At 41.3% G+C, this 20,265-nt stretch overlaps 2 protein-coding genes across 4 annotated transcripts; one reads left to right on the top strand and one right to left on the bottom strand.

Moving 5' to 3' along the window:
* The first annotated feature begins 287 nt into the window (after positions 1-287).
* On the top strand, positions 288-8,630 carry atf7ip2 (activating transcription factor 7 interacting protein 2). Of its 3 annotated transcripts, XM_029254162.1 has the most exons (12): positions 288-371; positions 1,127-1,224; positions 1,305-1,436; positions 1,670-1,771; positions 1,980-2,116; positions 5,404-5,444; positions 5,602-5,678; positions 5,796-5,847; positions 6,350-6,408; positions 6,531-6,618; positions 6,723-6,784; positions 6,863-8,630. In XM_029254162.1, exons 2-12 carry the CDS (start codon positions 1,129-1,131, stop codon positions 7,259-7,261), a joined length of 1,245 nt encoding a protein of 414 aa, XP_029109995.1. In that variant the 5' UTR covers positions 288-371; positions 1,127-1,128; the 3' UTR covers positions 7,262-8,630. The 3 variants fall into 3 exon arrangements, with proteins under 3 accessions (XP_029109995.1, XP_029109996.1, XP_018612429.2); XM_029254163.1 differs by lacking the exon at positions 1,127-1,224 and having other exon boundaries at positions 296-378; XM_018756913.2 differs by lacking the exon at positions 1,127-1,224 and having other exon boundaries at positions 302-371.
* A 178-nt stretch (positions 8,631-8,808) lies between these two features.
* On the bottom strand, positions 8,809-19,069 carry emp2 (epithelial membrane protein 2). The gene is made up of 5 exons (XM_018756914.2): positions 18,943-19,069; positions 10,181-10,292; positions 9,921-10,014; positions 9,554-9,694; positions 8,809-9,107 (listed from the first exon to the last, which is right to left on the bottom strand). Exons 2-5 carry the CDS (start codon positions 10,256-10,258, stop codon positions 8,938-8,940), a joined length of 483 nt encoding a protein of 160 aa, XP_018612430.1. The 5' UTR covers positions 10,259-10,292; positions 18,943-19,069; the 3' UTR covers positions 8,809-8,937.
* Positions 19,070-20,265: the final 1,196 nt, after the last annotated feature.

The following is a 20,265-nucleotide window of genomic DNA, read 5'->3' as shown; positions in this document are numbered from 1 at the left end:
CTCTCCTTCATAATTCCCACCATTACACTATACTAACTTTTTTAAGTCTGATTCATAGAACATAAACACCAATTGCCAAAACTAATTTCATGGGGAGGTGGATTTCTGACGTAAAGAGGACGATCGTTATTCACCACAAGGAGTAGGAGACGCAGTGGTGACGTAATTAAGCACCGATAAACAGCTGGACACAGAGCAGTTACTCAATTAGGAGGGTCCTCATTGGCCATAAGGAGCGCGCGAGCGAGTACTGATGATTAGGAAGGTTTTCATTGGCCAAAAGAGCGCGCGCGAGAGCAGTTGACAACTAGGATGGTCGTTATTCCCCGAAAGGAGGGGTGGGTGGACAGTGTTGTCGGAACCAGTAACAGGTACAACGTATGTTAATTTCGGTTTTAACGTATTATTATTTATTTATTTTCCGGAATGGGTGTAGGGTGTAATTCTGTCATATATTTACTTCACTCTTTAACAGCTTTGTTGGTGCGCAGACCACCAACCAGTTAACCCCTCGGTATCAATACCAGCAGCAGTTTTAAATAACATAGTTTTAAATTAAAATCACACTCGTGTCCATCGACCTTTGCTTTGCAATATAATACAGTGAACTAGATCACGTCTCGGAGCTCAGTAGCATTTAGCTTTTAATATTATTCCACAGTAAGTTTCTCAAGGAAGAATTTGACTGTAAGAAGGGGGGGGGAAAGGTGAACTACTTTACAGACCTGGCTGGTAACATATTGAACACGTGACACAAATATAACTTTTTTTTTTTTCTTGATTCCTGGTTTTAAAGTTTACCAGAAATATAAATTTCCCATCAATGTTGAAGTCTGGCATCAATCTGAGCATCCAGCAGTCTAATAGGTCCATATTTATGTTCCTGATTGCCTCTAGCCTAGGTCATTATATATATACATATATAAAATCAAAACTAAGAATTTTCTTTTCTGAAGTTTTTTTTTTTTTTTTTTTTTTTTATTTAAAAAACCATCATGAAATAGTCAAACCAACTTGCCACTTGCTCATTTGGATCTCCCTATTTGTCTGTTTGCTTTAAAGCCTTTCCAGTTTTATCAACTTTGGACTAATCCACCAACTTTTATGAATGTTTATTTCTCCCAAGTCATGAATAAGCGAAAAAGGTGTAGCACAGATGATGAATCTCCAGCTTCTGCAGTGGATGCTCTGTTTACACAATCAAAGAGATTTTCCAAAGCTGAGGTATAGTCTATACTAGTAGTGCAGTTTTTCAAAACATGGCTATTTTGCTTTAAAAGTGAAGTTTTGGTTTTCTTTTACAGATTCAGGAGTTGGTAAGGCAAGCGATATTAGCAACTGTGAAACAGTCAGACCAGAAGATGGATGAACTCATAAGAAGAATTCAAAAAATGGAGAGCATTTCTAACTATGAAGGGAGGCTCCTTAAACTCCAAGTCAGTCCTTGTTTTACATTAATTCCTGTAACTTTGCATTCAGAAAAATGAATGACTGACCTGTACATTGTGTGCAGTTGATGGAAATTTTAGTAAATGCAAAGTGTAAGCTACTTTAGATGAAACTGTTATGCGATGTAATATGCTCATCCACAACAACTACACACATCTTGAACTGCTACATAAATCTTTTGGATTTTTTGGATTTTCAAAAGCTGTCTTCATTTTTCCAGGCAAGCATTAAGAAGATAAAAAAGAGGGGACAAGCTGCTCTTATCTACATGCAAGATCTGCGCCTGTCTGGGACACAGACTTCACCAGCAGGATCTATTCAGGTTGCAAAATCAGACCTTTTTTTTTTTTTTTTTTTTAAGGCTTCAGTGTTGAATGTAGATTAGATGTCTTTTTCCATACTGAGAAATATTATGCATGCATCAGTGGTCTATGCACAGGTGTTAAAGAGCTGCTTGAGACTGGTAATCAGACTTTGTACAGTCTGGGTCCACATGTGTTTTAAGTGTCCTGTTTGTTGGCTTCTGTCAGACCTTAAATGGCACTCCATCCTTGGAACCACTGGTTGTGGAAAGTTTTCCAACATCACCCACCAAGGCTGTGCAGACTGGGTTTGTGGCAGATAGGAGCAGATCTACGGACAGCCCACCATTGGTCACTTCTACCAGGCAAGCTTTCCAGTAGCAAGTTGTTTACGAGGCTGTAACTTTTTAAATGATCCGCTTGCAAAGAGTCACTTCCAATAAAACATAACGTGTGCTGAAGACAACTGGAGGAAGAAATGTCCGTGTGAGACCCTGAATCCACAGAGTGGATACAGGGCACAGAAGCTGGGGAGGTTGCAGGCAAGGTAGAACAACTCCAGTAAAGTTTATTGGTAAATGGAAATGATCCTGTATAGTTATAACTGTCAGTGTTCTCCATGAAACTTCACTATGACCATATTTAGCATAATCTAGTCTATATTTGACTTTCAGCCTTCTCTTGTCCTGTTGATAAATCATCTGCTGTGTCGTCAAGCCCTGCCACCTGGGCAACACAGAGGATTTTCTAATTTTTCTAAATTTAATTTTTTAATGGAAAGCATTAAAAGTCATGTTTCAAAGTTTTTCTAGATGAGCTGGCCGGCTTGTCCTGAAATTAGTCCTTACCATACAGTTAGCAGCACAATAGCTAAATTTGATATTTAAAAGTACTGCAGCTACTTGAGCTCTAATTACATTTAAAATTCTGCTTGTTAAAATCACTGATGGCTCAAGGTACATGGACTTGACTTAGATACAGTTGTTTATCCAATGGTTTAGTGGAGAATTCTGGGAACCTTCCCTTGAATCTGTAGTACAAATATGTTTATTTAGCTGATACTTTTTTCAAGAATGACTTGGTGGTCAAGCTAATTACAATAATTTACCCATTTATGCAATTCGATACAATTCAAACTTAAATGTAATGTTCACCCTAAATTTACATAAAGAGCAATCAACTTGCCCAAGAAAGACCTTATGAAAGGAAATTTCAGTTCACAATGCAAGTTTGAGACATCAAGTGCCACACAATGTGTGTTCTAATAATGTACTTCAGTTTCTTTTTGCTTGTCCTAGTGACAGATGCAACAGTAGCATGCTGAGCAGGCAGGCCCAAACCTTCCTTTCCCCAGCCACGGTCTCCCACTCCTCTTGAGATCTCAAGGCATTCACATGTTAGCCATGAGAAATAATCCCTCCAATGTGTTCTGGGTCTGCCTCAGCTGTCCAGGGGCCATTTTTACAATATCCCTGAAGCATCTCAGGTAGCTCTTCTCAGTCTGGAAGAACAGCAATTGTACTCTTACTGCTTTTCTAAATCCATGAACTCATCACCCTGTTATGCAGAGGGAGCCTGGGGATCTTGTGGCAGAACTTCCCTTTTGCCTGCTTGTATCTGCAATCTTGTTGTTCAGTCGATAACCAAAGCTGGAGACCATAGATGAGGATGGGGATGTAGACTGAGCGGTAAATTTCACAAGACTTTTGTCCGAAGACTCAACTTCGGCGCTACGAATCAATAGTACCTGCAGAACTGCTGATGCTGCACCAGTTCAATTCATCTTTCAATCGCTTGTTTTTTTTTTATTTATTTAACCTGTTTAAAAGCAGTTTCTCAAAGCACTTCACAGCAGAGAAAAATACATATGGCTTTTTTTAACATGTGAGTCTTAAGCCTGGATTTAAAGGTATCCAGAGCAGTTGAGGTATTCTGGACATGGTTTTGAATTAGATTTTTGTGTTTAAAAGATAAGGTAGGACTTTCCATGTTTTGTGAAACACACACACACACACACTTTCTGAACCGTTTGTCCCACACGGGGTCGCGGGGAACCGGAGCCTACCCGGTAACACAGGGCGTAAGGCCGGAGGGGGAGGGGACACACCCAGGACGGGACGCCAGTCCGTCGCAAGGCACCCCAAGCAGGATTCGAACCCCAGACCCACCAGAGAGCAGGACTGTGGTCCAGCCCACTGCGCCATCGCACCCCCTGTTTTGTGAAACAATGGGTGACAATTCTATAGCTTTGTTTTTCTTTTTTTAAAAAGAAAAACCACTGAATTTATTAAAATTCTTGTTAGTGTCAGGTGTTTAGGAATGAATTAAGATCATTATGTGAAAGAAGCCTGTATTTCTTTACAAAACCGGAATGTAGTAACTGAGCTATTAACTGAAATAGCGTCCTTATGCTCCTGAACTTTTTACAGTTCATTTCTCCCTTAAAATGGAAGAACGTAAAATCAACGTAAAGTTATTCACGTATTTTTACTTTGCAGTATGTCAGCTGCAGACTTCAATATATCTGCCATATATCATTTGAGCAAAACACAAATCCTTCCATCACTTGGCCTTCAGAATTGTGCTTGATGGAGCTATTCAATCTGATGTCTTCAACAGCTGCTGTTGCTGCTACAGCAAACTACTAAGATTCTGAAGTATGTATTTTTGTAGAGTTCATGTTTTTACATCTCTGCTTTTCTGATATCTAAATTTAGTGTTCTTTGTATTTGCAGAATAGTCAGTGCTTCCTCAAATAATAGTAAAAGCGTAATTACTAAAATAGAAACTTGACCTGGGGGAATCTTTTGAAAAAGTGGCTTTAAGATGCAAGTCCTCACTAATCTGCTTTAGATGGTGGTAAAGACAGGTCCTGGCTAATTATCAGTTTGGCTTAGTGCTACTTTTCAGTTTCTCAGGAATCCTTTCTGTCCAACAAAGGAACTACGCTCGGTCTTGACATTGTCAAGGTTTTGCCCAGCAGGGACAGTTATCGCCTGTATTCACAGGCTATACACCTTGGAAATGATTAAGGTCACCCAACCAAGTGGCCTTTATCTACTTCACAGGTTTTCATCCTTGCTGACACCTCAGAGAAAATGTTTAATATCAAATGCCCTTTGAAGCAGAACAGCAGTTCAAGTGTCAAGTCCACTGATTCTGCAAAAAGTGTTCCTTACAGCTTTTTATTTTTCTTTTATTTGTTCCTTTGTAAGCTGACCAGTGCCATCTAGTGATTTTAATCATGAACTTTTTTTTTTTTTTTTTTTTAGTTCTTTATTTCAGTGTAATGTATTGGTCTTGATTCTTTAAGGTTTGTATTTTTGTGGTATTCAGTTGTTTTACTGAATAAAAAGTGTGTGTGTGTGTGTGTGTGTGTATATATATATATATATATATATATATATATATATATATATATATATATATATATATATATATATATATATATATATACTTGTATATCAGTAAGTCACTGTTTAAATCTTTAGTCTCATGGATCCGTTTCCATGGGTACGGTGCATGTTCTCACTATTGTTGGTAAGGATTAATGATTCATACCTTACTGTCTATCAAAATCATTTGCTTTGCTTCCTTTTATTCTTAAACCATGACTTTTACTAACTCTAATTACCAACTGTGGTTCTTTCAGTCAGACTTTACCAACAAATCAGCAGCATGAAGTCCAACAAGGTAGAGTTCCTCTTCTGTAATGCAAACATTTCAGCTCTGAAGCATGTTCTGTAGTTAACACTTTGAGGAGAAAGATTACACTGTTCTGAAGGGAAACAAGATCAAGTAATTTTATATTACAATACTTCCCCCCCCCCCCCCAAACTTCCTTTCTCAGAAAATGAGAGTGAGATTCTATTTTGCGGGGTCCTGCTGCCGAAGAAGAGGAATGTTGATGGATTTTGTGAGAAACGGGTACTTTTTTAAAACCCAAACATGAGTCTATGATTCTGAGCAGTGGTCCTCTCATTGGATGCATGTTCTTGTTCTGAAACTTTTTATTTCACTATGTGTTGTTTTCCACCTTTTAAGCTTAAAAAGAATCCTGTTGTTGATCTCACCTCTGAAGGCAATGCAGAAAGAGGTACTTTTCTTGGCTTTTTGCCTTTTTATCCATAGTTTTTAGCCTATGGCAAAATGAGTTTGTTCTTGGTGTGTATGCTTCTCATTTTACAAGCTTCAAAGTCAAACCAAGCAAGTAACATCATGGTGAATCCGCAGTCCAAAACGCAGGTATTACAGTACTTAGTTCAAGAAAATCAGGTTAAAATCTGTCACCTTTTTTCCCTGCATGTGTGAAGTTAGGTCTGGTTGATTTCTCAACCTAGAATATCACGGAGTCCACAGGTCCCTCGGTGAAAGTAGCCAGTCAGTCTGCTTTTCCTATTGAACACGTGCACAGTAAGCCTGCACAGAGCAACCCAGTTTTTACCGTAGAGGGTGGTCAGCAGTTTCCACTGAAAACACAGATTTCTTTCTTTTTTCAGAAGAACTTGCTACACAGTCTGCTTCAGTATATAATTTCTACATTCTGTTGTCATTGCAATGAGCAAAATTACAGTAAAGGTCATTTAAATTCTGTACAGATACACTGGGCAGAACAGGATCACTTCTTGCTCAAAATGAGGGAATGGACCGGATGCAGGTAAGTGGCGTCGTCAGCATTTGAGACTTCAGCAACAGTATTGACAGCTTTAAAATTGAAACAGGGTGGTCTGCAATAGGACTGCTGTACACTCCTGACTTGCTTCCTTGGTTGCACTCTAGACTCCCGTGCCTTTGAGAAATGTTTGTGAAACTGAGCAAAGCGGTGTGCTGGTTTCTATGAACGCTAACAGCCAGGTGGCTGCCCAAGGTGATACCACTTCATTCTTTTACCTTTTGTGACTTTTTTTTTTTTTTTTTTTTCCCCTGCTGCCTATTTATTTGTTGAATGAAAATGTCCATCACACTGTCCAGGGAAGGAGGTTTCGGCTCCACACCGTGTCGGGTCAGGGTATGCTCCTGCTCAAAGTGCTAAGGTAATGACCTGTCTCAGGTGACGCATGTTCCAGCACCTCGCCTGCAGTAATAAAACTAAACTCTGCAATTTCTTGTAGGACGACTGGAATTGTAAAGTACCACCCCTTCCCACCCCTCTATTTCCGGCCAAGCTACCTGCAGTGGCAGCAACAAAAAACCTACCCCAGCAGCTGGAGCTAAAAGTGGCCCAAATCATGAACCCCAAAGGAATAGGTTTGCTGTGGACTGTGGACAAAGTAGACCCCAACACAGCCCCTCTGGACAGCTACCACCTTTATATTTCCCAAGACAACGGCCTTTCCTCCTTCTCCGAGTGGAAGAACCTGGGGGTGTTGAAGGCCTTGCCTCTCCCTATGGCCTGCAGGCTTTCCAACTGCACCCCTGGCCAGCGTTGCTGTTTCTCCATTGTGGCCAGGGACATCTATGGACGTTTTGGCCCTTACAGCAAAGTCAAGTCAGTCACTCCCAATTTGTGAAGGTTCTAGTCCTTCAGGTCTGTATGCTACCTTTCTGAAGTCCTCCATGCTGATATGGTCTTTACATCTTTCACTACCTTTTATAGTTCTTAATGCAGGTTGTCAGAGTTCTTGAGTGGAAAGGCTTAATACAGCAGTGGTACATTTCTTTTGATTGTCACTCAGACTGTCCTCCATTAGGATGATGTTCATAATGTTACAAATGTTAATGGTTTTCAATACATTAGTCTAATTTTGTTGTTTGTTGAACTATAGCAATGAATGGAAGGCAATATTTACAGTGGCATACTGCAGTAAAGTGGTCTCAGCTGGCATTGCTTTGGGAATTTAGCGGGTGGGGAAAGTGTCAGGATTTGTAAAGTTGTCTCCAGTCTGTGCTGCTTCTCATGAAGGATCTCTGGGTGCTAACACATGTCAGGTGTCCTATAGCCCAAGTAAACCCTGCTGGCTAAGATGACAACTCCAACACTGAGAGGGGAGTCCTTGGGCAATTTTTATTTTGTATGAATATTTAATTGTATTCACAAACATGATGTACCCATGGCAGCAGGCCATGCCCACTGCAACCACAGTCAAGGTTGGTCTGCTGGCATCAGCCTACAACCACATTAGAAGAGCTGCCTTTGTGACTTCATCCCAACATTCAACCACAGAAATCCTTCCACTTTTAACACAAAACCATTTAATTGGTGCACAATATAATGTGATTCAAGCTTTCTCAAATAATAGAAAAATAAGAGAAAAACAATACACAAGTCTATAAAATAAATACAGCTAGGTTTTTTCTCTCTCCTGTGGAAACTAGAACATAAACCTAAAGAAACTATGTAGGTATTTTTCAAATCAATTATAACAAATTTTGCAACAATAACTTTGCTTTTTTGAATGTAATACAAACCCCAGCAAGAATGTAAAGGGAATGAGTAAATAGAAAATAGCTATACTGTAGACATATTCCACTTCATATCCTGCTGTGGTGGGTCTTCAAATTAATGCTGCAGGTAAAACAAAACATGCAATACAAATTGAAAGTACTTTAAAGGACTAATCTACAAATACATTATCCTTAAATTCTGAGAATACCAAAAAAAAAAAGTTACATAACTTTTCAAGTAAAATCTACTCTGAACATGTTCTAGTTATAAAAACCAGTTTTGCATGTTTTTTTTTTATGATTAGGACACTGCTACTTCTGAACAATATTCTGTAAAAAGCCTGATGTCTAGATGTTTAGTGATATGTCAAATTGGATGACTAATATTAAAGCATGAGTATGGTTAAAAGATGAATTCCCAAACTGGAACTCGGGTGTAATTTTTTTCTTTTCTTCATTTTACAACAAGTTAGTGGTTTTAAACATTAAATGTTCCCCCCCGACGATCCAGACCTTAATTCTGTTTTCAAGTTTGCACAGCCTGCCGTTAGCACTGTGCATTAAGTCACAGCATAACATGTTTTCACCAAGAATAGAGTTAAATGTTAAAATGAATATAGGGTTAAAAATTCTACATACAATAGCAGTCCTCATTTAGTATTTCCAGTATAAGTTTTTTTTTCAGTCTTTGTACTGCTAATTCTGACATTATTTTACCTGTACATTAAAAATGAGTATATACAAAATATTGATGTCTACAGACTGCAGCTACATGTTTATAGGTGAGGGGTTGGGTGGTCATCTATTTGCGTTTCCTTAGCACTAGATACATCAATCCACTGAAGAGGGTAAGTGGGAAGGTGATCCAGGCAAGGACGAAAGAATAGCCGTATCTCCCGTCTCTAAACTCCACCTGCTGGAAGCTTTTGTGTTCGGCCGTGTAAATGGAGGCGCCGACCATGACGCAGAAGGCTTTGAGGAGAGAAACAAAGTGGAGAAAGTGGCTGGGTGTATAATACTGAGGGAAAAACTGTCAGCAAATCGACATGCAATACAAGATTTGATATGACGTGATCCATACACTGAGCACTCAATTCAGTCAGTGGCCTACTTTTTCTTTTCTTTTTTTACTTCCACCATTCATGGCCTGAGTTTAAGTATGTCATTTTAAAGAGGCCAGTATTTGTGACAACTGTGAATCTTCTTTTAAATGTGGTCACATGCTTTTATAGCACTGCAATATGAAAAAGATTTGAACGATAGCCAAAAAAAATACATATGACTGCTCAGTTCTGTGTTATGAAATCACTAAATTCCTGCTCCCCACCTCAAGTCAGCCATATTCATGTCTGTTTTAAGCAGGGTAAGGATTCTTTGATGGAGGGAATGTTAGCATGTAATACTTGGCAAACACTCACCACAGAGCAGCTGAATGATGGCAGTGAAGACGAATCGCTCTCCTTGCTTCAAGCGGAAAAGCTGCAGAATGAACACAAAGAAACCGACGCAGCACAGAATGGTGGCCAGTATCATGGCTGCCTGGACGGCCTGGAGGTAGGCTGTGGAAAGAGAAAACAGGGTAGGTTTTCTGCAAGGTGAGTCACGGGAAACCTGATCTTTCCATGGAACTGATGAGTTTGCACAAGACTGTGATGCACAGAAGGTTCTGTACGGGATATCAGTGGAAAAAAGAAACAATCTACCATTCAAATTTGGCAAGTCAATCAAATGAACAAAGCACTCAATACAATAACGAGTCATAGGGTCCTGATTGAGAGCTGTCACCTGCGGCCGTGGATTCGCTATTTGCTATAGGATAGCAGGTTGTGTTGCAGGAGTACCACAGGTCCGTGTAGATGAATCCCGATACCCACCAGGCCTGAAAAACAAAACGTTAAATCTTGCATAGTTAAAAATTTTGAAGGGCAGTTGCAGAGTCACTCATAAATTAATATCAGCATTTGTGATTTAAAGGGGATAAAATGGGGAACCAAATAATAGAAATCCGAGGCTCAGTTGTGCTGAGACAACGATGACGTACTCACATTGTTTATTGTGGATATGAAGAGCAGTGTTGCTGAGATTATGTGGAAAAGGATGATGAAGGCAAGTATTATCAACATAGTCGACAGATGGTTAGTGGTTAAGGTGATGAATCTGAAACAGAAAAAAAAAATAGGTAACTGTCAACATGTTTCACATCTCCTGGGTTACATCCAAGCATGTGTTACAGCTGTGTTTTCATAAAAAAAAAAAAATTGGCCATTTGCAACTTAGCTGGCAAACATATTGTGCACACACCCCATCAACACTTCACACACTGCCTTGCAACAATATGTGCTACACTTCGATCAGCTAGGAGTGGTTATTTGGCTGAATCTCATTCCATATTGAGAAAGTGAGAAAGCAGCTGGTGCACAAACTCCCAACAGATATCAGATCACCTTTGGAATTCACTTCCCTTCTTGTTACATGAGTGATAACACAGATTTAAATATTTAATTTAGCTAACATCTCAGCACTCTTCCTTCTTTTCACACTTTGAAAGCTGATTCGTGACCTCTTGGTTAATGACCAGAGACGTACCTGTAAAAGACATTCATCCCGGGTTTAGGACTCAAAACCAACATTGTCATATCTTGTACATTTCTGTTGGTGTTTGTACAAAGGCTGATCTGAAGGATCCTTTGCTATCAAATTTACGGTTTTTGGTCACTGACTGGGTGTGCAGGGTTTTACAGCTTTTTCCCTCTGTACTTCAGCACACAGCAGGTACTGATGAATATTAAAACATACTGCCTGCTGTGCTTTGAATGTTAAGTGATAGGCAAATCTGAGATACAAGTTTGGTCTTCAGTGGTTGTCAGATCAGGCAGCTGGCCTGGAGGAAGTAGACATCCCAATACAGCCATTGCAAAGGGTGAGGCACAAGCCTCCAGATGTCTTCTCTTCCACATTTTTCAAAATTGTGTTTTTTTCCAGTGTTAAATGACTGAGGAGCTACATTTATGAGGGAATTCAGGGTGTAGGAAATTTTAACAATCTAAATGTAATGTGAAGTGAAAGTTGGAGTATAATCAAATTTGAAAAAGGAAAAAAAAAAAAAAACCTTAGCAAAGAAAGCCTTTTAAAAAACTTAACAGCTTCACTGTTCCTTGTGACTACTTCCCCTTACCAGAATTTTTACAGAATTAAATTTAAAGTTTTTTTTTTTTAAGTTGGTACAGGGTACCCCCTTTAGTTGTGACTTTTTAAACCCTTTTTTGACTATGCAGAAATGAGTATACGCTTTCAAACTTGTCTTTGTGAAGAGGTAATTGGACTGCTTTTTTGCAGCACCAGTAGAGGTTCCCGGTTGAGAGGCGTGATCAGCAAACACACCCCCTTCCCACATTACAACACTCCTTCCATGAGCCAGCCAAGCTGCAGACTGTTGGCTGTGCCAACACAAAGTCGAAGGAAAACAAAACCGCCTCAGCTGACAGGAAGCCCCTGGTTTTTCCACCCGGCAGAGTCTCACGCAGAGCTGCCCAGCTACAGGCTCCAGCTGCCGGCAGCATACTGGCAGGAGCCCCCAGCTGGGTCGTAACCCGTCTAGCCCAAGACAAGCAACCGCTGGACCTTCTTCCTTGGCTCACGATAACACTTGGATGCAGCCCACTGCCCTACCTCACAGCCAGGTATTGGGAAACAGGAAAATAATGAGAACTGCAGGCACTGCTGCGATTTCCACGTTGGAAAGCCCAGTTGGACTGGAACTGCTTTATAAGAAGAATTGTGGACAAGGTGCAATCTGGGACAAAGGTGCTTTTCTTTGAGTTGCTGAAATTAAAGTTAAGAGAAGCATAACCCGCCTCACCCTCCACCCCCAGGCAGCAAAGAAAGTCCAAACCATGAAGAGAAAGGCACATTATCATGTTGCACTTCAGTGTGTGAAGCTGCTGAGGGTTTGTTTCCAAAATCCATGGGGTGGCGTGGTCACTGTTACACATATGGTTTCAATTTACTCTGCAGCTCCCTTCTTCCGCCAGAGGATGGAAGAGGAGGGAGAGAGAACTGCAGGAGGGAAGCCCGTGTGAAGCACAGAGGACGACAGCAGAAGTACTAGAGGACAGAATGTAAAGTCACATTAAGCTGTCACCCGCAATTGCTGAACTACACTCAGGATCCTTCAGAAATGTTTGCTTAACCAGAGGCTTTTCTAACCCCAAACAGAAGTTCTTTCTGCATCTTTCAGACCTTTGCATGAGCAGCAGCTGGTCCCATAAGAGACCATTTGAAAAATCTTGGGCAACAACATTCTAGTTACATTCTGGTTACAAGCATGTGCCCAATGTAGAAAAGTCATGAAGAGGGAGGAGATGGAACAACAATTCTGTGTTGTTATTCCAGTTTGAGCTGACTGATCTTTTAGTGACTGTTTGTTGGAAGTCCTCTTGTGTTTATGTTCAGAATGCAGTCTCTTCACTGCTGCATATTCAAGCAGCATGAGATTTGTTTCGACGGTGGAGATAGATTACAGAAGAATGTGCTGGGTTTGAGAATCTAAGCCAGGAATTTCTTCCAGGTAAAGAACCCAACAAAACACCAAACCTTCAGGTGGGCTTTGACTATACAACTGGGACTTTCCTTTACATGGTGCTCTCGAAATATTACATTTTCCAGAATACAGGCTATACAAAGTTTCTGCTTGTGTCGTGAAATGCCACTAAGCATCACTTCTGTGGCGAAAACTTCTGAATGTAATAGGATGAAAATCTGTGGTCAAAACCCGTCCCCAGTCCGATTCCGATACCACTCAGATAACGAATAAGGATGGATTCCTCAAATTTTTGCCTTTGGCAAACAACAAACCACAAAATTCTACACAACCACAATATTCTAGTCAAGTCTGTAGGCTGTCTTGTGCAAAACAACCCGTTGTTGTATCACGGCTGTTACAATGCATGAAACCAAATCCATCAGCCTTGGTAATGGCTGCACATCAAGTGAAATGTCACACCCCAACCTTGTTAAGTGGAGAGCAGTTCCATCAGCATTTAACGGAGGTGTGTAATATATGCAACAGACGGTGAGCAGAAGGCTCTATTTGCTTGGCGCTTTGCAACCTACCACTAACTGAAGGCACAAATGTAATAACTGTCAATAAGAAGCCGTTTGTTATGTTGGCAGGAAGTCCCAACTTTAGAGCGTCATTAGCGACTCTTACTATTCCAAAGTAAACATTGCAATCTTTTAAAAGGTGTTATAATAATAACTGGGACTTATGCAAAGAGGGAGGATGCAGAAATTATCTCCTATAATGTAATATAAAATTTGGACTTTTTGTGTTGGAGGGTGGTATTGTATGAAATCCTCTAACATCAGTGGTTTTCTCCGGATAGTTGTGACCCACCCTAAGATTTCAGTGTCTTAGATACAGCATTTTCTAATGAATTGCCTTCAATCCCATAAAGCTGTCTTCAGGCATGTCAATTAGCCGTGCACGCCGAAGAGTTTATGCCCAGTTCTATTGGTGGAAAATGCTGACGTGGGATTCAGTTTTAATGTATTTTTTTATGAAACAAAAGCCACAGAAGATACCTTGAAGCACTTCCAAACCAGCCACTGCTGAGAGCATAGCAGTCGTGGAACAAATAAGCATCGTGAGGGAAAAACTCAGCCGGACGACGTCTGCTCTTGTTCCCGAAGATGGTTGTTTTTTTTTTTTTTTATATTAAGGCTTCTGGTTGTCCTTGCTTGGGCACTCCCAATACAAACCTTTCAAACCAGGATATCCCTTTTCCTCTTACTGCTAAACACTTGTGGATGTTATGAAATCCTTCTTCCAATGTGTATATGTCATTGTCTTGTCTTATCAGTGCATCATCAGCAGGGCTTGAGTCAGATCATTTTCCCTCTGTTATTACAGTAATTTTTAAGTAATAGAGTGGGCAAAAATGAACTAAAGTAGAGTAACTTGGCATGCTCTACACAGACAGCTGGATCCAGTGCTGCTGATTCAACGGCACCTTGAATGGTGTCAGGCATTTGACATGAGGAACCTAATGGATGTTCCACGGGCAGATGTACTCAGCATCAGAAAGATCACAAGCATGCCTTCCCTGACTTTACCTCCATGTCATTCATTTAAGAGAAATGGAATATTTAAATTGCAAATAAAACTGCATTCCTCCATAAGCGAAACAGAGTAAGAAGGAAGTACTTTTGAGCACCCTACCCAAGGAGGTCTGCAAATCAACATGCAACTCCGATTTCAACGTTCCGTCACCACATAAAAACAGGAACATTATAATGATAATATCTTGGCAGAGAGCCCTCTTGTATACTAGAATGCATAACACAGCCGCTAGATTAAGAGTAATGTTTGAGTTCCACTCGTGAGTTACACTGGTAAATTGAATGATCTCATTGTAATGAGATTGAATCACTTCAGTGAGATCTGACTTGTTTCATATATAATGAAATGTCTAATATTTTGTTCATGGTGCAATACAGTATGCCAGATCATTCAGCTCACATTCATGTCACAAAATATTAATTTTGGTCAGAAAATTGAGCAATTCAAAAAATTTAAGCTGACATTAGCTGCTTTAACTCTATGGATGAAAGATAACTTACTTATGCTCACTCTTCATTGTCATCAAGTTGGAGGCAAATCTAAGTAACACATTTTTTTTTAATGCATACCCACAAATTTCTCATGTTAGTTTCAAAACAAGTCTTCCACACAGAGCAGCTTTTAAGCTATCGTAGGTGGTCATTTTAAACTGTCTGCCCATTGGCTCAGTTTATCATGGATTTTTTTTTTTTCCTGTCCCAGATTTTGCTTCCTGTGTTTACAAAGCCTCAGATTCACTAGTCAGACGACACAAAGCAAACGATCATTAGAAGCACAAGCTGTGTGCTTTGAAAACAGAACTCTGGGATGGTGGGGCTCCTATCAACATGGGCTTTGTCTACATCTGTGTTGCCCAAGTAAGAGTTAGGGCATTCAAAGCACACTTATAGTTGACTGAGGGGGTACAGGGTACTCCAGATGCAAACCAAATAAAATAGCACAATCTAGTCTGACCTGCACAGTGACACTTCTGTCCTGGCTCCATGTGACATGGCGTGCATTGTGGTCACATATAACAAAGCACATCCCGGGCTTATTTTTAGAGAAAACATGAAAGCCAAGTTAGATGCTGGCAGGCGTCCAGCTGTGGTTTTAGCACAATGGTCCAAACAAAGGCAGGTTTTGGGGATGCACCCAGCCAAGAGTTAAACCCCACCCTGTTTCTGCCTGACATGTAGAAAAAAGTTAGAACAACTATATGAATTTACAGAATGAAAAGGAAAGCTATTTTTTCTATTATTGGAAGCTTTCCTGCAAAACTATACAGAATAAAGGCCATCTGTGTTTTTCGAGCTCAATATTTTCAGCTACACACAGGCAACACACGCCGCTGCTAATAAAGGGTACCGCCTTCGTGCTAGAAACCTCGGAGTCGCTCTCTTGCTACCGTGGACACATGGGATGTCTTTAGTAACACCTCACAGTCAAGCACAGTGGCTTTAACTCTTCACTCTCTGGGATTCCTTTAGGCAAACTGGGATAATAACTCTCTCAAGTTCAAAGCTCCTTAAACTGCTTGTTCACAATGAACGGCTCACAGTCACTCTTTTCGTAGTCACAATGAGTGGCTTCCGGGCTTTCTATGCTTCACAGTTCATCTTAGTGTGGCATTGATTCTTCTTGTAACGACAACAGATTCCATTAACGATACACCTTCTGTTGGAGCGCAAAGCAGACCCACCCAAGGTTTTTCGAGTTCTACCCAAAAGCATCTGAAAGTGACACAACCCAGCTGAAGACTCGCCAATGACTGAAGCCACTAAGCACGCTAAGGAACTTGCGGGACACGGCCCCAAGCTCTCAGAACGTGCCCCTAACATGACTGGACCAGCATCGCCTCTTACCCTGAGAGACCAGTGACCCTCGCTGTTCAAAAAGCCTTTCTGAGTGCCTTCATTTCCTTTCACATGCGGGACATTTGCTGGGAGCATTTGAGCGAAGTGATTCGTCAGAGGCCGGGTCGCTCAGGTTTTCACAGGGATCGGCACCGGTGACAGTCCATGTGAGATTAATAAAGTAAAGGTCACCGACCGTGTTGCACTCCGTCATCTGGACAGGCTAAGGAACTCCTTTTATGAAGGCATTTCAACACGTGTTGGTGTTTCCTTGGAAATTCTTTTGATTTTCACAAAGTTACTGTGGAAACGGCATCAAATTTTGGTTCTTTTTCACTGTAATTATGACAATAAAAAACCTTTATGTCCCTAGACAATTCTGAGGACTAGCATAAGGAGCATTTTAAGAGAAGAGAAGTACTGCAAAGCCAGAACAGACATTTGCTTTCATGCTTCACTTGGGATGAGACACTACGAGGTTGTTTTTGTGCGAGTTCGGGGCAATTCCTTCGCAGTCACGGTCAAACTCCAGAATGCGAATGAAGGGAAACTGAGCCAACTGAAAGCCAGGAGGCGAACAAACAGCACAATACGTTGGGAAGACAAGTTTTCTTCAGAGTTGTTTGGCGTTATCATTATGGATCTTTTTTGCCAGATTTGATTTGTTTTGTCCCTTCATGCAAATACCAGATTTAGCAGAGGCTATTTCCTCCAAGTCCCAACTGCTGTTTATAGCACGGCTAATGTCAAAGCCATATGTGCCTGCTGCTGCTGGTGTGTGTATATGTGTGTGTGTCCGCAGTAGTGGCTGAGTCCCAATACTCCCACATGCACACACCACTTCTCTCCACCTGACCAGCATCTCTCCTACATCCCTGCAGGGAATTTTAACCTTCTCACGGGCTTCACGCACACAAGACATCAATCATACATTCTCTCTCTCCAAAGATAGATATTACCCAACTATAAAACTCTTGGTTGTAGATGAAAATACCCGAGACTCTGCCTCACTCGTAGGAAACACGCACACAAGAATCCGAGACTAGGACCCTTGCTCTTTTTTCATTCAATGCACATGTGCTTAATTTACATTCTTTGTTTCGATGTGGAGAGCTAAGCAATGTAATGGATTATGCACGTTCTGCTTTCATGCTTTTTTAAAAATTCCTATGATGTTAAGCTCTCAGATCCACATGATACTGTGAAAGTTATTTTTTAGTACAAACTAAATGAAATGTTCCAATCCAGGAATTCGTCAGTAAATCTCGGAAGGCTGGCAAGAACACAAGCCTCCTCTGGCTTCACAGCCATGCTTCTGGCACCCGTGACCCTTATCGGCAGGCAAGGCCAACAGGAGCGCCGCAAACGCGACCCATCGGGGGCCTCTCCTCCAGCCAGCCTCTCACTCTCTCCAAGTTTGTTTCCACCTTGTCTCAGAAAAGCCCGGAAGCTGTTTACATTTCAATTGTTTTTGACCCACAAAAAAAAAAAAAAAAAAGAAGCAAAATTGCTTCAAAGTGATGAAGCACCACTCCTCTTTTTACACAAAGGATCATGCACACATGGAAAAATATGATTGTGCAAGGATTACATCACTGTCCCCTGAGCTGTGAAAACCATGCAATGCAATATCATTCATAACTTTATGATTCATATAAGCCAACATCCTGTCCAATCAAAAGCCATCATGCAAACTACACACCGGTTAAAAAAACAAAAATAATTCCAACACTTGTCATTTTTTCCTAGCTGAGTTTCAGCTGCGAACTTCTACATGGGAAAGTATTAAATAAGCTACGCCAGGAAACAGGCGTAAAATTATTACATTTTAATGTAATTAACTTGTAAAAAAGTGCACACAAGCCAGTCCCTTTCCAACTCTGGGATTTTAGAAAAGTGTTGGAATTTATATCTTAGGCAACTGAAGTCCATGATTAAAGTATGCTCAGTTAGTGTGATGATGCATTCCAGAATTAAACCCTGTGCTTTTAGCCGCAGAAATATTTGGAAGCTTCATTCAGTCATTACATGTAATAATATAATCCAGAAAGTGACTCTCCTAATAAATTCAGGCAAGAATTCCCAATATTCACCAGTAATCAACTTCAGGTCGCAAAAATGTCCCTCGGATCTGGATTAACGTCCTCTTATTTAAACGATATGAATGAAAAGGTTGGAGGGAAAAAAATCAAAAATATCACAAGAGACACGAGGAAAAAAAATGTGACCGCCAGGGGCCGCAGTCAACAAGAGCTGAGTTGAAAACGAAAAAGCGCCTCATCTGTTACAGTTTATTTAGAGGTTTATTACAATTTTCCGTGCTCCGAAGCAAGCCAAGGAGACGCAGATCAACTAAAGACCCTTAACATCACTTTATGACCAAAACAGATGCGACGCTGACTGACAGTTACTTAAACGATCCGAATCCCGATTGACTGCAGCCAAATTCAGAACACTTCCCAAAGCGATAAGGTCTCACGAAGCGACAAACCGCCCATTAAAGTCCGCATTTATCATGTGTACTTTCTCACTTTGAAATATACGTGATGAATTTGTTCGCGCCAATCAGCCAAGGGGCGCGTGCGGCGGACAACGCCCCTTTCTTTCCTCCCGCACTTTGACTTTCCGCGCACAGTTCGCGCAACTTTTTGAAGAGGAACTAAAGCGCAGAAATGCAGCATATCTGTAGCCATCGCTTCACACTGCACAGCGCCATAAATATCGAGTTGGTCACTGAAATACAAATTCATAATGTTGGTGCTTCCTCTGTAAGACTTAATAATAATAATAATTCTTATTATTAATATTATTGTTGTTGTTATACATTGTGATAAATGGAGGTGGTACTCACGGGGTGCAGATGTGCCTCCTGGAGGGTTTCCTTCAATGGAGATGGACGATCAAATGCGCAGACAGGGTGGCGGTGTTGGGGAAACGTGCGTGCTGGGGAGCAGCAGTAGTAGGAGGGGTGGAGCGGAGTGGGAGGAGCCCGGTGGGCGGAGCCTGGTGGGTGGAGCCGAGCGAATGACTGGGCGGGGTTTCAACATCACAAGCTGTTATGTTGGAAAAGGATGGGAGAGGCAGCGGAGGGGGGCTGTCTGATGTGTTGGCAAAGTGAGCTGGAAAAACTAGATGCGTGAAATGATAAATATTTCGTACCAAAGCAAATCTTGCTGGAACCAAGCGAGCTACGGTGTCAGCGAAAGCCCTGACAAAGGTGATGTCTGCACTGAGCTGCACATCTCCACATGTCGCCGGGCCGCTCTTTTGTCCCCGAACTTGTCAGAAACAGGCTGCATGCATGATGGCAGCCACTCACTGTGTCCTGGAGGAATGTCACATAACCCATACTTGTGACCAGTTATTACTGCATTAGTACCGTACTTTACTAGTAGTAAAACTGTTGCAATGTTCTTCTAGAGGTACACAAACAGCAAAGAACACACTGTTCTTGCGTTAACAAGGGCTCGTTCCGAGTATCAGTCTTTGATTTAAAGTGTGTCGGCTTTGAAACTGATGCTTTTTTTGCCTTGTTTTTGTGCGGTGGTTCTGCCTTGAGTCCAGCCTCGCGTTGGAGCGTGTTCATTTCCTCTGCCCCCACCCCCCACCCCGTTTCATCTCACTCCCTCCTTTTCCTGAATGTCCAGAATGTGGGCCCCGTGTCAGAGGCCCGGCTGGGAGCGGCTGTTGGGAGCGCCAGAGAGACGTCACGACCACCTCAGTGAGAGAGGAGATGCTCCGTCGAGCTTTGATAGGCCTACACCTTCGCACGACGAAAAAATAGTCCACTCCCTCTGTAAAGATAGAGAAAACATCTATCATTGAAAATAATCATCTCTGTAATAATGATTAATAATCATAATAAGAATCCCAGTGTAATGAGTAGCTTTCATAATATGTGGTTACAGCAGTTTAAGGATTTCCTGCTGACTTGATTCCTACTTAGGATGCCCCAGGGTTTTTAGATCTTTAGTGCCGCAAGCGCAGTGAAGAACATGTTGGACATGAGCAGAAAGACAGACCCCCGGCTTTGGGAAACCTGCCGGCCTTTAATCGGCATATGAACTGCTCCACTTCTGGTCTCCACTGCACACGGTCAGCATTTACTATCACTGATTATAACACTGACACCACCTCACACACGGGGCTGAGAATGCGGCATGCCGGTGGGGCT

This window comes from Scleropages formosus, chromosome 8 (genome assembly GCF_900964775.1).
Source record: "Scleropages formosus chromosome 8, fSclFor1.1, whole genome shotgun sequence".
NCBI lineage: Eukaryota > Metazoa > Chordata > Actinopteri > Osteoglossiformes > Osteoglossidae > Scleropages > Scleropages formosus.
The sequence above is the reverse complement of the archived record's forward strand: the minus strand, read 5'-3'. Positions and strand labels throughout refer to the sequence as shown.

What these genes read in the sequence shown, in the direction of transcription:
- atf7ip2 (XM_029254162.1), top strand. Translation starts at nt 1,129, where the DNA reads ATGAATAAGCGAAAAAGGTGTAGCACAGATGATGAATCTCCAGCTTCT. An exon ending in AGGGAATGGACCGGATGCAG is followed by an intron (nt 6,409 to 6,530) that starts GTAAGTGGCGTC and finishes GTTGCACTCTAG; the next exon opens with ACTCCCGTGCCTTTGAGAAA. An exon ending in CAGCCAGGTGGCTGCCCAAG is followed by an intron (nt 6,619 to 6,722) that starts GTGATACCACTT and finishes CACACTGTCCAG; the next exon opens with GGAAGGAGGTTTCGGCTCCA.
- emp2 (XM_018756914.2), bottom strand. Translation starts at nt 10,258, where the DNA reads ATGTTGATAATACTTGCCTTCATCATCCTTTTCCACATAATCTCAGCA. An exon ending in TAGCGAATCCACGGCCGCAG is followed by an intron (nt 9,695 to 9,920) that starts GTGACAGCTCTC and finishes CTCTTTCCACAG; the next exon opens with CCTACCTCCAGGCCGTCCAG. An exon ending in CATCATTCAGCTGCTCTGTG is followed by an intron (nt 9,108 to 9,553) that starts GTGAGTGTTTGC and finishes CTCTCCTCAAAG; the next exon opens with CCTTCTGCGTCATGGTCGGC.